General features: G+C 46.3%; 1 protein-coding gene across 2 annotated transcripts in view; it reads left to right on the plus strand.

Moving 5' to 3' along the window:
* Positions 1-16,474, plus strand: part of AKAP12 (A-kinase anchoring protein 12) — an 88,063-nt gene extending 71,589 nt beyond the window's left edge. For both annotated transcript variants that reach the window (XM_081295133.1, XM_081295134.1), the window contains 2 exons: positions 9,280-14,200; positions 15,420-16,474. In XM_081295133.1, the coding sequence (XP_081151259.1) occupies positions 9,280-14,192 (4,913 nt within the window). In that variant the 3' untranslated portion in view covers positions 14,193-14,200; positions 15,420-16,474. The remainder of the gene's footprint in view (positions 1-9,279; positions 14,201-15,419) is intronic.
* The last annotated feature ends 280 nt before the right edge of the window (positions 16,475-16,754 follow it).

The raw sequence follows: 16,754 nt of genomic DNA on the forward strand, positions 1-16,754 counted from the left end.
GCTCCTGTCTTAGCCTCCCCAGTTGCTGGGATTACAGGTGTGTGTTACCACTCCCAGCCCTTCCATACACTTTAAATCATTCCTAGATTCCTTACTAGCCTAAAAGAGTATAAGTGCTTCAAATAGTTATTATACTATTTTTTAAAATTTTATACTGTTGTTAGGGAATAATGACATGGAAAAGATGTCTGTACATGTTCAGTGCAGACAGTTTTTCCCCCCTCAAAGTATTTACTATCTAGAAAGTTACGATGTTGTTTCCACTAACGGTAGATGTGTAAGAACCTGTTCACACCAAAACACACACCACACAAGACAGTGTTTGGGGTGGTGCAGATGGCCTTGTGGACCCTTGGAGGGATCATAGTCTTTTTCTCACCCTTTTTACGTGTCTGGAGTGGGAGAAGATGGAAGACTTGCAGGGGCAGTGTGAAGATGGAAATTGCTGGCCACTCAGTTTTTTTTCAGTAGACACCCTGGCCACTCCCTTTCCAGTGATTTGGCCATCTCAAATCTCTCCTGATATCCTTTCTAGCTGAATATCATCATCAGTGAGGCAGTGAATACCATGTCTGTGCTGCATAGTACTTGAGAGGTTTGCTGGATTGATGGCAGTGTGTGTGTGTCACTGGGAGTTGCACATGAGTGAATGCCACACCACGTGAGCAAGGCCCACGCTAACACCAGTTGTTTCTGTGGGTGGACTTTTGGGAGTGTTGCTTTGATTTTTTTCTCTTCCTATCCTTGGACAAATCAAAGGCAGATGATAGTTCTGTAGCTTGGTGATAAGGTGTATGCTTTGTATGCCCAAAGCCCTCCGTTCCATCCTGAGCACCAAAATATCTATAGTGAGTTGATGTGTCAAAAATGGTGAGAGAGGAGGTTTTGAAATTATAAATTAAAAAGTAGATTTTTTTTTGCAGTGTTGGGGATTGAACCCCAGGCCTTATGCATATTAGGCAAGTGCTCTACACTGAACTACATCCCCAGCCATTTTTAAAATTTTATTTTGAGGCAGCATCTTGCTAAATTAATTGTACAGACTTACCTCCAACTTGCGATTCTTCTGTTTCACTCTCCTGAGTGGCTGGGATTACAGGCATGCAGTACTGTGCCTGGCAAAAACAAACACATTAATAGAAGGTTCTCATGAAGTGCAGGTGTGAATGGATTCTGCTAGGTGAAGCCTGGACAGGCCAGCAGTGGACCTTCTCTTTTGGAAGCCTGCTCCACTGTGTCTTACTGGTTACCCAGCGGCCAGGCCTACTGGTTCCCTTCCTTTCCTGCCACCCCAGATGATTGAGTTATTTTTTTAAAACCCATTTAACAGCCTTCCACTTTGCTTACTAAGTTATCATCTCATTGAGCACCAGCACAGGAAGCATGAAAAAATACCTTTGCAAAGGTGTCTGCTGAGCCACCAACTGGAGAGAATGATGGAAGGGAACGGTGACATCTCATTTGGGATCTCCACCTCCAGCCAGAACCTGGGAAATGGGGGATTTCGAGGGTACTGTGCACAGTTGGGTCACAGGAAGCACAGAAAGTGAGGTGGGGAGGTAAAGAAGGGGGATCAACACAGAAGGAGGTCTGAGGCCCTATCCTGACCTGCACTGGTCGAAAATGGAGTGATGGACCTGCATCTTTAAATAGTGCAGATAAAGGCAAAGAAGGGATAGAAGACTGACTTGGGGTATGGGTGCCCGTATTCTCCCCTTGAAATGTTTCTGTTGGAGGTCAGAGGTGAAAATGGGCACCCCAGAGCATTCCATTTACAGAATTTGAAGGTGTACCTGAACCCAGTTGGGATTTCTTCACCATGATTCTGTCCCTCCTTGTAGTTAAGCAGCTGAAGTGGGTCAACACTGCCCCCTTCTGTTCAAACACTCTGGGATTTGGACAGTGGTTTTTATACTTGTGAATATCTAATGCACATTGTCCAACAGTAGGGGGACACATAACCATCATGCAGTCATTAGGCCATCGTTTTGAAGGCTGTTGAATAACTTACCTGGAAAAAGTGTACGTATTAATAGTGATTATTTCTGAATGATACTTTATGGAAATTCCCTTCTGATTTCTGTATTTTAAAGTCTCTACAATTTATTTGGATTATTGTCAGAATTGACGGACGTTAAATAAGTAGTTTCATTCTGAAGAAAACAACGAAGACAAAAGTCACTATCATTTTTATTTTATTATTATTAGAGACAGTCCACTGATAGGCCAATCTTTCCAGGCAATTCCAGTTAGGGCAGTGATGGCTATTAAAGGTGAGGACAACTGAGATTTTAGGAAATTTGTCTTGGGGCCCCGTGTTAGGAAATGGTAAAGCTGAAACTTAAAAGCCAATCTGTCCAGGGTCTTCCTCTTTATCTGAATCCTGTTTCTCTTTTTTGGAGGTGGGGTGTAGTTTTCCTATTGTTAAATACTTAGTTGAAATTTATATCTTAGTATATAGCATACCAAAGATAAATGGCCTCCTCTAAACTGATAGAAGGTGGATATTACTCTCTTCATTTTGTTTTCTGTGTTTTTGCTAGATATCTGCAGTTTTGTGTTTAAAACAATAACTCCAAACTGACAAATTTGCAAATATAAAAATAATACAAGAAATGTCCATATGCCCTTTAGCTGGATTGACCTATAGTTACGTTTGTCTTCATTGGAGCCAGCATGCCTGTAATCCCAGCACCTTGGGAGGCTGAGGAAGGAGGAACACAATTTCAGGCCATCCTGGGCAACCTAGAGAGACCCTGTCCCCAAATAAGAATGTAAATGAAAAATAAAAGGGACTCAGTGGTAGAGCCCCCATTTATTTTATATCCCTTCCTAACCATTTCTTGGGAAACAAAACAAACACCAGAACCTAGATTTCTGTTATGGAGGCATAAGATATAAATTTTAAATTTTGAGATAGGGTTTCATGGAGTTGCTGAGGCTGGCCCCTAACTTCTGATCCTTCTGCCTCAGCCTCTGGAGTCACTGGGATTATAGGTGTGTGCCCCCACAACCAATCCCTTATGGTTCACCTTTTTCTTTTTCCTTCTCCCAACCCTGGCTACCACTGATCTTTTGCCATCTGCACAGTTTAGCCCTTTCTGGAATGTCATATAGATTTAGAATCATACAATATACATAGCCTTTTCAGATAGGCTTCTTTCACTTACAATATGTATTTAAGGCTCCCCCTGGGGGCTCTTAACCACTGAGTTACATCCCTAGCTCTTTTTTAATTTAATTTAATTTTTTTTTTTTATTTAAAGACAAGGTCTCACAGACTTAAGATCTTGCTAAATTGCCAAGGCTGGCTTTGAACTTGCAATTTTCCAGCCTCAGCCTACCCAGCTGCTGGGATCACAAGTGAGCGCACCATGCTTGGCCTCCTCCCTGCCTTTGCATGGCTCCATAGCTCATTTCTTTTTAGTGCTGAATAATATTCTGTTGCGTGCATGTACCATCATATATCTACTCAACCTACTGCAGGACATCTTGGTTGACTCCAAGTTTTGCAATTATGAATAAAGCTGTCATAAATATCCATGTGTGGTTTATTTGTGTTTATTTTTCAACACATTTGGGTAAATACCAAGGAGCACAATTGCTGGGTCTTATTGTAAAAAGTATGTTTGGTATAAGAAATTGCCAAACTCTTCTCCCCAGTACGTATATGTCATTGCGTTCTCCCAGATGCCATTTTTGAAGTCGGTGCATTCCTTTGTAAGCCAGTTGGAGGGTCATAGCTTTGTACGGGAAACTTGTGCGATGTCTGAAGTTATTTTTTCCAGATTTTAACAATGTCCCTCTCTTTTTTCTCCTTTCTCTCTAGTACTGGGAGTTGAACCAACGGTGGGGGTGGGGGTCAGCCACTGAGCCACATCCCAGCCCCCCCTTCCCCTTGAATATATTTTATTTAGAGACAGGGTCTTGCTGAGTTGCTTAGGGCCTCACTAAATTGCTGAGGCTGGCTTTGAACTCTCAGTCTCCCAAGCCACCGGGATTACAGACGTGCGCCAGTACCCGCCCCCCTTTTATTCAGTACTGGAGATTGAACCCAGGTGTGCTTTACCACTGAACCACGTCCCAACCGTTTTTTGAGACAGGCTTCACTAAATTGCTCAAGCTGGCCTCAAACTTGCGGTCCTCCTGCCTCAGTCTCCCAACTCCCTGGGATCAGTGGTGTGCAGCAACGTGCTGGGCTAGAATTCACAGCTCTTAGCATCAAGCAAACCCTCTGCCTGCTGCAGTCACGGAGCCAAGCGGGGTTTGCAGCCGAGCAGCTGGAGGAGCGGAGCGTGGAAAGCAGATGGTGGACCCAGCAGCGGGGATGTTCAGCGCCCAAGGCCAGGTCCCCAGGACTAGCTTTCTGCCTTCTAAGGTGCCTGGCCGGCTCGGGGGAGACCCGGGGGCCGGACTCGGGCTGACCAGGGGCTGTCGCGGCCGCCCGGGAGCCAGCAGGCCTCTGTGACGCGCGCCGCGGCCCCCCCCCGGGGCGGCCCCGTCAGCAGCGCTGAGGGCACCCGCTCGGGGCAGGGCGCGCATTCCGCGATGGGGCAGCCCCCGAGAGGCTGGCCGGGCCTCACGGGCCCCTGTCGCTCTGCCCCCGGCCGGCGGAGCGCGCCATGCCCTGGTGGAGTAGACTTTGCCGTGAGTAGCGCGCCCCCCAGCGGCAGCCCTCGCCCTGCGCAGCGGTGGCTGGGATCCCGAGAGCCACCTCCACGGAAGGTTTTGGGTGCCAGCCAGAGCCCGGCGTGGGGTTTTCCAGCCTTCTGTCTCCCAGTCCCTGTCCCTTCCTTGGAAAAGTCAGCCTGCTGAGGGCAGCACTCAGAGAGAGGGCAGGAAGGGATGGGGATAAGAACAGCGCCCACTGCATCCCCCCAGGGCTGTCCAGTGGACCCCGCTGTACCTGAACTTGCCTCAGGGTTAGTTAGCCAAGGGACCGGAAAGACAAGGCCTCCTCTGGGTCCTATAAGCATAAGCCAAAGCCCCCAATCATGTCCTTAATCCAACCCGGAGTTGAGATGAAAACAGATTTGAACACAGCTGCAGTCCACCGCTTCTTTCCAGCGGACACAGTCCCGGGAACTCTGGCTTGTAAAGGAAGCCACTTGGGATACAGAGGCTGAGATAGGAGGATCGCCAGTTCAAAGCCAGCCTCAGCTACTTAGGCCCTAAGCAACTCAGAGAGACCCTGTCTCTAAATAAAATAAGAAAAAGAGATGGGGATGTAGCTCAGTGGTTAAGTGCCCCTGAGTTCAATCCTTGGGGGTGGGGGAGAGATAGATAGAAAGAAAGGAAGGAAGGAAGGAAGGAAGGGAAGGAGGGAAGGGAAGGAGGGAAGGGAAGGAGGGAAGGGAAGGAGGGAAGGGAAGGAGGGAAGGGAAGGGAGGGAAGGGAAGGGAGGGAAGGGAAGGGAAGGAGGGAAGGGAAGGGAGGGGAGGGGAGGGAGGGGAGGGAGGAAGGGAGGAAGGAAGGAAGGAAGGAAGGAAGGAAGGAAGGAAGGAAGAAAGAAAGAAAACTATCCACGCTGCAAGACCCTATGGCTGAGCAACAGTGCCATGTTCTACCTAGACAACAAGGAGAGGAGGGCGGTTGTGCTACCCTAAGGCCCAGGGCTCATTAGATGTGTAATAGCCTGGTGACATAATGGAAACCAACTTTTAGGAAGCATGGCCTCCCTCCCTCTAAGGTCTGTGTAGTTTGTGCCTGGTGCAGAGGGCAAATAGAGGGTGAGATCCAAGCGCCACAACACTGCGCATATCCAACCTGCACCCAAACCGCAAAAGTGCAAGCTGGGCCAGCCAGGGTGTCCTGTCTGGAAGATTATTCTGACCGTAGCAGTGTAGCATTGCTTAGGTCAAAAGAGACTACAGACTATTTGACCAGTTACGATTTTTAAATGTCCTACATACTTAAAAATGTCCCTCTAAGCCCACAGAATGGGAGAAAATCTTTGCCAGCTGTTCCTCTGACAGGATTAATATCCAGATCAATAAAGATTTTAAAAACTGTAAAACGGCACCAAAAAGCCCAAAATAACTCAATCAATAAATGGGCAAAAGAACTAAACAGACATTTCTCAAAAGAAACACAAATGGACCTGCAAATATATGAGAGAATGTTCAACATTCCCACTAATCAGGAAATGCATATCAAAACTATACTAAGATTTCATTTCACTCCAGTCAGAATGGCAGTAATCAAGCACATAGACAGTAATACATGCTGGCAAGAATGTGGAGGTAAAGATGTACATTGTTGGTGGGACTGCAAACTGGTATAACCACTCTGGAAAGCAATATGGAGATTCCTCAAAAAACTAGGAATGGAACCACCATCTGACCCAGTTATCCCACTCTTGGGAATTTATAAAGTAAAAATCAGCATAGTATAGCAATCCAGCCACCTCAGTGTTTGCACACCACAACTCATAATAGCCACGTTATGGAGTCAGCCCAGATTTCCGTAAATAGATGAATGAATTGAGAAAATGTGATTTTTTAGCCATAAAGAAGAATGAAATTATGGCATTTGCTGGAAAAATGGATGGAAAGAGAGAACCTCATGCTAAGTGAAATAAAGCTAGTCTCCAAAAATCAAGGGTTGATTGTTTTCTCCTATGTGGAGGCTAGAGCAAAGTAATGGAAAGAAGGTGTGGCGGGGGTGGGGCTGTGGCTCAGTGGTAGAGCACTTGCCTCACATGTCTGAGGCTCTGGGTTCAGTTCTCAGCATAAAAATAAATGAATAGAATAAAGGTCCATCAACTAAAAAAATTTAAAAAGAGAAGGTATGGGGGGATTAGGTATCATAAAGATACAGGGAAGATTAATAAAGTAAAAGGTGATCAAGCAGGAAGGAGGAGGGAAAGGAAAGGGGAGGAAAAGAGGCATGAATTTTTAAAAATCATGCTATGGTGCATATATAAATATGCCACAGGTAACTTCACCTTTCTGCATATGGGGAAAGAATCAATTAAAAATAAATTTTGAATTAAATGGAAAATCAACAGAATTGTGGGAGGAAATAGGGGGAGGGAAGAAAGGAGGGAAAAGCTGGGAATGGGAACTGGAATCAAATTCCTTGCGTATACAGTTTTGTCAGGACGAACCCAGCTAGTGTGTAGAACCATACTGCACTAATAACAGGAATCCTGAAAGCCATATTGAATGTTGCTGAGCTCTGATCCAGCTACCAGGGAACGGTTTCTGCTCTGCCAACTGACCGCTGTTCATTATTTTTGTGTCTCTAGTTTTGACTAGAATCGTTCTAGTCCTCCCAGAATTAAAAAGTCACAAATTGAAATTGGGGCTTAGGAGATGGGGGAACAGTGGTGTGTAGAAAACGTGCTTCCTCCCACACATTTCCTAATTCCAGAGAACCCCAAAGTGTTCTTTTACTGGTTTTCCCAAATGAATATCCAATTCGGGACATAGCAGGCATCTCTTAATTTTACTATTTCTCAGTTCAGTTAGCCGCCACTCCTCCCAACACCTCCATCCAGTTCACTGAGTCACATTAGCTTGCTTTTTACCCCCAGTTATTTTTAAAATGTCAAACCTACAGAAAAATATAGCAAATATCTATATGTCCTTGACTTAATTCACCGGTTATGGAGATCTTACCACATCCTCTCTGCCCGCCTCCTTAAAATATTTGAAGGTACTGCACACAACCCTTTTGTGGTTTTGCCTGATTTTTGTCCTTCATGACATTGACTTTTCAGGCCAGGCTAGTTCTTTTACAGAATATCCTTCACTGTGGATTTGATTTTCCTCATTGTTTGATTGTTTTGTGTTGGTATCAGGAGCACTGTAAACAGGATTTATGGTCTTCCTCGGTGCCTCTCCTAAGGAGGCAGAATAACATTTGGTCCCATTCTTGAGTATGTTAAGTTTGATCCTTTGGTTCAGTTGGCACTTGAAAATACCTATAATCCCAGCAGCTCCAGAGGCTGAGGAGCTACATCCCCAACCAGGAGGATTGCATGTTCAAAGACAGCCTTAGCAACTTAGCGAGGCCCTAAGCAACTTAGTAAGACCTTGTCTCAAAAAATAAAAAGGCCTGGGATGTGGCTCCCCAGTGGTTAAGCACTTCTGGTTTCATCTCTTGGTACCCCCCCCCCAAAAAAAAATTAAATAAATAAATAAAAATTAAATAAATAAATAAATAAAAATTAAATAAATAAATAAATAAAATGAATAAAAAGGGCTGGGATGTGACAAGTCCCCATGAGTTCCATCCCTAGAACTGGGGCAGGGGGCAGGGGGGAGTAATCTGTGTGTTAATGCTCTTTTCATCCAGTGTTTTCAGCCTTCCTTGATTCTCTACTGAATAACTATTGCCTTTTTTTAAACCAGCCTGGTGTTGGAGATGGAACCCTGGAACCCAGGGCCTCACACATGGTGGGAAAGTGCTCTACCACTGAGTAACACTTTCAGCCTAACTTATTAAAATGAGATCTACAAATTGTAATTTTTCTAAATCTAATATTCTAAAGAGAATGACTTCAAGGATCAGTGTGGAAGTTATATCTGTTTATTGAATTTGGGTGTGCACATGCGCATGCACACATGTACACTGAGAATTGAATCCAGGGCCTTGTGCATGCTGGGCTGAGCTATATCCCCAACCAATTGATATTTTTCATAACAAGTACTTCCTGCTCCTCAGTTTTTGGTGTCATTCTCGATTTGTGGTTCTGACTTCCTCTCTTTCTCCTCCTCCCCTACTTGCCCTTCTCCTTCTCCTTCTTTTTAATTCTATGTGCTATAACCCATCAATTCATGCCATTCCTCTTTTTATGCTTCAGAGTGGCCAGTGGGAGCCCCTGCAGACTGGCCCTCACGTTCTCTCACACACCTTACCAGCTCTTGGGTACCTCCTTTTTCTCACAATAAAGCAAGCGTTCTACAACCCAGCCTGGAATTTCTCCATGGAGTTGGTCTCAGGGACCTGCCAAGATGAGTCTAGTTAACACATAGAATTTTCCCTCCTTCGGATTTGTGTAGATACCTTGCTTGTGTTGTTATTTAGCTTATACTTCTTACTCTTCGTTTTCTACACAGTGGAGGTTTATCTAGACCTGATGGATTCCATTTGGAACTTGTGGGTGTGGGGTGTGATTGCATTTGAAAATGCAATCTGAATCCCATAGGACCCTTAACCTTATCCTGAAATGCCTGATGTTAATGAGAGTATTAATTAGTCATGTTTCAAGATATATTTGGCTTCCTTGAACTGTACTTATTTTTCCCCCTTCTCCTCACTTTTTGTTAATAGTTGGACAGAGCGAGTCTGAAGATGTGAGGGAAAGAGACTCTGATAAAGAGATGGCTGCCCAGTCTGCCGTTGTTGAGGACATCACAAAGGACAGGCAGGAGGAAATGCCTGAAGTCATCGAACAGATCCCTTCAGAAAGCAATTTAGAAGAGTTAACCCAACCTACTGAGTCCCAGGCTAATGATGTTGGATTTAAGAAGGTGTTTAAGTTTGTTGGCTTTAAATTCACTGTGAAAAAGGATAAGAACGAGAAGTCTGACACTGTCCAGGTGCTTGCCGCCAAAAAAGATGAAGTTGAGGGAACAGAAGGGTCAAATGGGGCCGGTGACCACCAAGAGCTCAGCGTGGAGATCAGGGAGTCGGCATCCAAAGAAAGTGAATTAAAGCAATCCACAGAGCAGCCAGAAGACTCCCTTAAGCTCGAGCAAAGCAACACAGAGGTTTCTCTTCAGACTGAGTCTGGTCAGGGGTCAGAGGAAGGCAAAGACGAAGGAGAAGAAAAAGAACCCACCAAGACTTCAGAATCTCCCACCAGCCCGATTGCCAGCGAGACAGCATCGCCCTTCAAGAAATTCTTCACCCAAGGTTGGGCTGGCTGGCGCAAAAAGACCAGCTTCAGAAAGACAAGGGATGATGAGTTAGAAGCTTTGGAGAAGAAAAAGGAGCAAGAGCCAGAAAAGTCAGGCGCAGAGGAGAAGACAGAAGAAACCTCAGAGGAGCAGCCACAGCCACAGGACCCCACGGGAGGTGTAGACGAGGCCAGACTATCCGGTGAGTTTGAGAAGGTGGAGCTGCCCTCCGAGGATCCAGGCAGCGGCTTGCAGGGCTCTTCTGAAGAGAAGTGCGCTCCACTGGCAACAGAAATCTTCGATGACAAAATAGAAGTCCAGCAAGAAGTCATTGCAGAAGTCCATGTCCCCAACGCCACTGAGAAGAAAACAGAGGAGCAAGAATCAGATGTGGCAGACGCGGGAGAGCCCTCACCACCTGAAAATCTGGTTGAAATGGAAGCTGGAGCGGCCGAGGAGCTGGTGGAGACGGAAGACGTGTGTGTCTCCAGAGAAGACGGTCCCCAGCCAGCTGAGCTGAGTGCCGACGAGCAGGGGATGTCTAAACACCCTGAAGGCATCGTGAGTGAGGTGGAAATGCTGTCATCACAAGAGCGAATCAAGGTGCAGGGAAGCCCCCTCAAGAAACTCTTCACTAGCACTGGCTTAAAGAAGCGTTCCGGGAAGAAACAGAAGGGGAAACGAGCGGGCGACGACGAGTCAGGGGAGCAGCCTCAGGCTGCAGCAGAGTCTCCAGACAGCGCAGATGAGCAGAAGGGCGAGAGCTCCCCTTCATCCCCCGAAGAACCCGAAGAGATCACGTGTCTGGAGAAAGGGATAGCAGAGGGACACCAGGAAGGGGAAGGGGAAGAGGGAGCTACTTCCGATGGAGAAAAAAAGAGAGAAGGCATCACACCCTGGGCATCTTTCAAAAAGATGGTGACGCCCAAGAAACGGGTCCGGAGGCCCTCGGAAAGCGATAAAGAGGATGAGCTGGACAAGGTGAAGAGCTCTACCTTGTCTTCCACGGAGAGTGCAGTCTCTGAAATGCAAGAAGAAACCAAAGGAACCGGAGAAGAGCACAAGCCGGAAGAACCAAAGCGCAAGGTCGACACGTCTGTGTCGTGGGAAGCTTTAATCTGTGTGGGGTCATCCAAGAAAAGGGCAAGGAAAGGATCATCTTCTGATGAGGAAGAAGGACCGAAAACCACAGGAGGAGACGGCTACAGAGCAGAGGAAGCCGGCAAAGACAAAGAGACGGGAAGCAACACCATCCTTGCCTGCTCCCAGGATCAGGATCAGGGGCCAGGAAGTTTCTCCCCCGAGCCAGCCGGAAGCCCCTCCGAAGGGGAGGGTGTTTCCACCTGGGAGTCCTTTAAGAGATTAGTCACCCCAAGAAAAAAATCCAAATCAAAACTGGAAGAGAAAACCGAAGAGCCCGGTGTGGAACATTTAGCTTCAGAGGTTGAACCCGGGAAGGAAGAATCTTGGGTCTCAATTAAGAAATTTATTCCAGGCCGTCGGAAGAAAAGGTCGGATGGGAAACAAGAACAAGTCGCCGCCGAAGACCAGGGGCCAACAGAAGCCAACGAAGATGATCCCGATGTCCCAGCCGTGGTACCTCTGTCCGAGTACGATGCGGTGGAGAGGGAGAAGCTGGAGGCACAGCAGGCCTTCCAAAGTGCAGAGACGTCCCAAGAAAAGATGCCTGTGGATGTGTCTGCGGAGCTCAGCAAGAATCTGGTTCACACGGTGACTGTGGCCGTCATCGATGGGACAAGGGCGGTTACCGATATTGAAGAACGGTCTCCTTCTTGGATTTCTGCTTCAGTGACAGAACCCATTGAACAGGCAGAAGAGGAGGGCATTCCATTAATTGGGGAGGTCACTGAAAGAGAAGTCATTGCAGAAGAAACCCCCGTGGTCATGGAGACTTTGCCGGAGAGCAGAGAGGCCCAGGATGTCACGATGGCCAGCGAGGTGGAGTTGACTTCTGAGGCGGTGACGGCTGCAGAAACCACCGAGGCACTGGGTGCCGAAGAAGCAACGGAAGCCTCGGGTGCCGAAGAGACTACGGAAATGGTGTCAGCAGTTTCCCAGTTAACCGAATCCCCAGACACCACTGAGGAAGCCACCCCTGTTCAGGAGGTAGAAGGTGACGCGCCAGACATGGAAGACCAGGAGAGGCGGACTCAAGCCGTCCTGCAGGCGGTCGCGGAAAAAGTGAAAGAGGAATCCCAGCTGCCGGAGACCCGCGGGCCGGAAGGTGTGATCCAGACCTCACTGAAAGAGGAGCCCAGAGCCCCAGAGGTGGAAGGAGCAGAAGAGGGTCTGAGGAGAGAGATGGAGGTACCTGGGGGGGAAACCAAGGCTGAGCACTCCACTCCAGGCCCTGTCGTTACCCAGACCAGCCCTGAAAGCTCTGAAAACGTTCCTCACCTCCCGGCGAGTGCAGAGTCCAGGAAACCTGAAACCACTTGTCAAGAGGAAACTTTAGCTGAGGTCAAGTCCCAGGAGAATCCATCGGAAGAGGCTCATCCTCCTGACTCGACTGAAACTCTGACAGACAGTGGGACCAACGGAAGCACCCCCGTAGCAGATTTTGAAGCCCTGGATACCCTGCAGCAAGATGAAGTCGTGGAAAGCCAAGAAGATGATGCGGGTGTCTCGGGTACCCAGTCACAGGTCACACTGGCAGAGGCTGTTCCTGGGCAGAAAGAGGGGCCTCCCTCACCACCTCATTTTCAATCCCAAGAAGAAAACAGAGAGCAATCAGAAATGGAAGAAAGTCTAGAACATAGAGATCAAGAGGTGTCAGTGGAAGCTGTACCCATTCTATCCAAGACTGAGGTGATTCAAGAGACCGGCCAGTTTGCTGAGGAGGAAGCCAAAGATGGAGAGTATGTCGAAGAACTCGAAGCCCCTTTGCACACAGACAAAAGCATCAGCCAGGAAAAGGTCACTGAGGTTACCCTGACAGGTGAAGTGACCATAGGAGCGGAAAGCCAGAATGATAATACTGAACTCCGGAGCCCGAGTCCAGAGATGGTAGCTCAGGGAGAAGAGGAGAAGACAGAAGCAAAGTTAGCGCAAGTGAGTGAAGAAATCCCTGAGCAAAAACCAGCTGTTTCCGGATCTGAAGAGCCCAGCCAGGAACTGGCTGAGACCGTTCGTGTGCCTGGCCTGGACGGGAGACAGGAAGGGGGCTTCCTTGAAGGAGTCTCTCCTGGCCCAGATCAAAAGGGAGTGGGGTGCACAGAGGTTCATGTGCAGAGCTCTGAGGCACTGGGATCTCCAGCAGCAGTGGAGGAAAAGGTCTTAGAAGAAACTGTCGAGATTTCAGAAACAGGTGAAATCTTGGAGTGTGCAGGTGCACGTTTAGGACCAGAAGGGAGAACCTCTGAAAAAGAAGCCTTGATTCCTCAGCCAGGGGACACCATTGTGCTCATGGGGCCCGAGCCTCAGGCAGAATCCATGCCAGTAATAGTATCTGCCACTCCCGAAAGAGGCCTGCCCTCTGATCTGGAAGGAGAGAAGAGCACATCACAGAAACAGAGGTCAGACGAAGACGAGGAGCAGACTGGTCAGCAGGAAGGCCCAATGAGTGTAGCCAGAGACGATCCCCTGGGCGAAAACGAGGCTTGGGAACTTGAGACCAGGAGCAGTAAGTTTGTCCAGAACCTCATTCAGACAGCCGTTGACCAGTTCACACGGTCGGAAGAAACAGCCACAGGTACGCTCACAACTGAATGGCAGACACAGACCCTCCTGATGCAAGCCGACAGCCAGGAGGCCACAGAGAAACCCAAGAAAGAAGAAGAAAGTCAGGAATCTGCACAGGATGAAAGGGAAGCTACTGCAGCCCAAGAGGAGCCAGAGCTCACTGCTGTGCTTCCCCCACTTGCTGATGCTTCCCAAGATGTGAGCGCAGCTCCTGAAAAGATGGTGACCGCTGAGGTCAAAAGTCCCAGTGTCAGTGACCAGCAGGGCGAAGAGCTGATTCTCTCATCCAAGGCCGAGGGAGATGGAACAGGAATGAAGTCTGTGTCGGATGAGGGTCAGGCTGAATTAGGAGAAAGAACAAAGAAGTCGCCATTGGAGCCCAAAGAAGACGAAAAAGGAGATGCTGATCACCCAGAGAACCAAAGCTCGACCCTGGCAGATGCTGATGCCTCGGGAGACTTAACCAAAGAGTCCCTGGATGCCCATGGACCAAAACTGAAAGAGGAGGAAGATGCCCAGGAAGTAGGATTTCACGAGAGAAAAGTGCACAGTGAGTCAGATAAGGAGCCCAAACCCCAAACAGAAGAGGAGATACAGAAGCACGAGAGAGAACTGGCAAGACCCGAACTGGCAGAATCCTAAGACATCGTGTAAGTAAACTTCTTGTCTTCTAAAGAGATTCCCCCCCCCTTTTATTTGGGAATCCAAATAATTATGATTATTAATTTTTTTCTTCATTGAAATGCCATTTAGTCTTTTTGGTGTCACAGAAATAATGGCTTCATTTGAACCCTTGTGGAACTGCTTTAGAAGAGGATAAAGGGCATGTTGTGTTTGGCTGAAGGCATAGGAGATTCACTGTGCACACCCAGCCTCATATCAACTGGTTTGTTGAGTTTTTTGTTTTATTTTGAAATCACTAGCAGTCAAAAGGAGTGTAGGGCTAGGATTGTGGCTCAGTGGTAGAGCACTTGCTTAGCATATGTGAGGCACTGGGTTCCATCCTCAGCACCACATAAATATAAATAAATAAAATAAAAGTATTGTGCCATCTACAACTAAAAGTATTTTTTTTTTAAAAAGAAGGTTTATATCCGAGTGTTTGAATTTTTATTTATAGTTCTTTAGAAACAAGTATGTTTCCCACTCCCCCTGTGCCTCCCCCCACCTACCAGCAGCATTAACAAGTATTTTCTGAAGTATCCAATGCATATGGACCTGATAGGAAGTACTACCACATCCACAAGTTTTGTGATATTTTAGCATAATATAATGAGGACCCTCACTAGCTTTCTTTTTTGCGTGTGGTTCTAAGGATTGAACTCAGGACTTTGGGCATATTGAGCATGCACTCTATAGCTGAAAAAGACCTCCCTAGCCCACTGTCTTTTAAAAATGTATTTTTTTTTATATTTACTTTTTAGTTATAGGTGAACACAATATCTTTATTTCATTTTTATGGGGTGCTGAAGTTTGAATCCAGTGCCTCACGTGTGCTAGGTGAGCACTCTACCACTGAACCACAACCCCAGCCCAATGTATTTATTTATTTATTATATTTGGTAGTGGGGAGTGAACCCAGGGGAACTTTAACCCCTGAAATATACATCCCCAGTTCTTTTTATTTTAAGATAGAATAAGAGTTGCTGAGACTGGTCTTGAACCTGTGAATCCTCCTCAGCCTCTCGAGTCACTGGGATTACAGGTTTTGCCACTGCACCCTGCCACCTTTCTTATTTTTAACGGAGGTAAACTGTCATATTACTGGGATTCTCAGTTGCTGCAGTTCACTTGGACGGCTCTTCTGTTTTAATTAATAAGGGGGGAAAACAAGGTTTTATTTACTCTGCTTCTCACTTCCTTCTACAGTTAAACTCATCGTATATTTGCAAGACCAGTATGTGAAAACAAGTCGTGGAGAAGATGCTGCTGAGACTTAAGACCAACGTTTCAGAACTTTGAGAACCAGAGAACAGGCATGTCTGCTGATCCCACTCCTAGAGCGCCCCCCGACAATCCTGAGGCTTCATCAGGAGCTATAGCCATCTCACAGTTCCTCTGTTCCAAGACCACCTGTATTGTCCCTTGTTACCTTATAGCATTTCTGATTTAAGGTTCTGAATTCTTAACCTGGAACTGGAGTTGGCAATACCTGGTTCTGCTTCTCAAACTGGAGTATCATTCTTTATGTATTTGTGTATGTGTGTTTAAGTAATCATCCCTCTGTGTTTGCTGTATGTTTTTTCTTACTGTGTAAGGACACGTGCAACATAGCACATGCCCTTTGTGTCACACACTATATGACGGGGTGTGCAGCTGTGGGGAAGCCTTGGAAAGACTTAAGCCTCAATGATAACCTGTGAAAAACAACTTCTGAGAAATAACATTCCTAACAAGAAGGTACAGTTCTTACTTTAAAATTCACTAATGCTCAGGTCCATGGTAGAAGCACTCTGAAATCTATCACTTTCCTATTATGCGCAATGAGCTAAAAAAAAAAAAAAAAAGAAAAAGCATTTTGAAAAATACAGTATGTTCCATTGTTACTGTGAGATTTTTCTTTCTAGTCCAGGGACAGTTGGAAAGAAGGCCTTTCAGTAGCAAATGAAGTCCTAAGTCTTTGCTCCTAATTGTTACTGTTGTTTGGACAGATGAGTGTGCTGATTCTGAGGCAGAGTAGTGAGATGTTTTTTTCATGTTATGCAGAAAAGAATTGACTGTTGTAAGTTTTTGATTTTTACTCTTGTATGCTGGGCCGTATTCAGAGATGGAGTCCGGTTCTTTACAAATGGTATTTTGATAGATACTGGATTGTGTCTGTGTCATATTTGTGCCCCTTCTTTTAAGAACAATGTTGCATTATGTTCATTTGGATAAATTGTGATTTGACAACTGATTTAAATAAAATATTTGCTTCACTTAGATTTGCTGGTTTTATTAGGTACTAGGAAGCCCAGGACCAACGTTTACTGGGTTAGAATAAGATGATGACAGTGGTAAGGCAGTAGTAGGTAAGCTGGTGCTTTCTAATGTCATCACTACATGAATCCTCACTTTACACTGGTTTGAGTTAGATGTTCAGAGGAAGTCTCAGCAGTAGTTTTTCAGATTGACATTTCTGGTACAGTTTCTTGTCTTAATTCCTGAAAAAGCCAGTTTTCTTTGTTAATATTTGGTTTCAAACCAAAAATGGCAGATGTCTTC

Source organism: Spermophilus citellus, assembly GCF_964194105.1.
Source record: "Spermophilus citellus genome assembly, chromosome: 5".
NCBI lineage: Eukaryota > Metazoa > Chordata > Mammalia > Rodentia > Sciuridae > Spermophilus > Spermophilus citellus.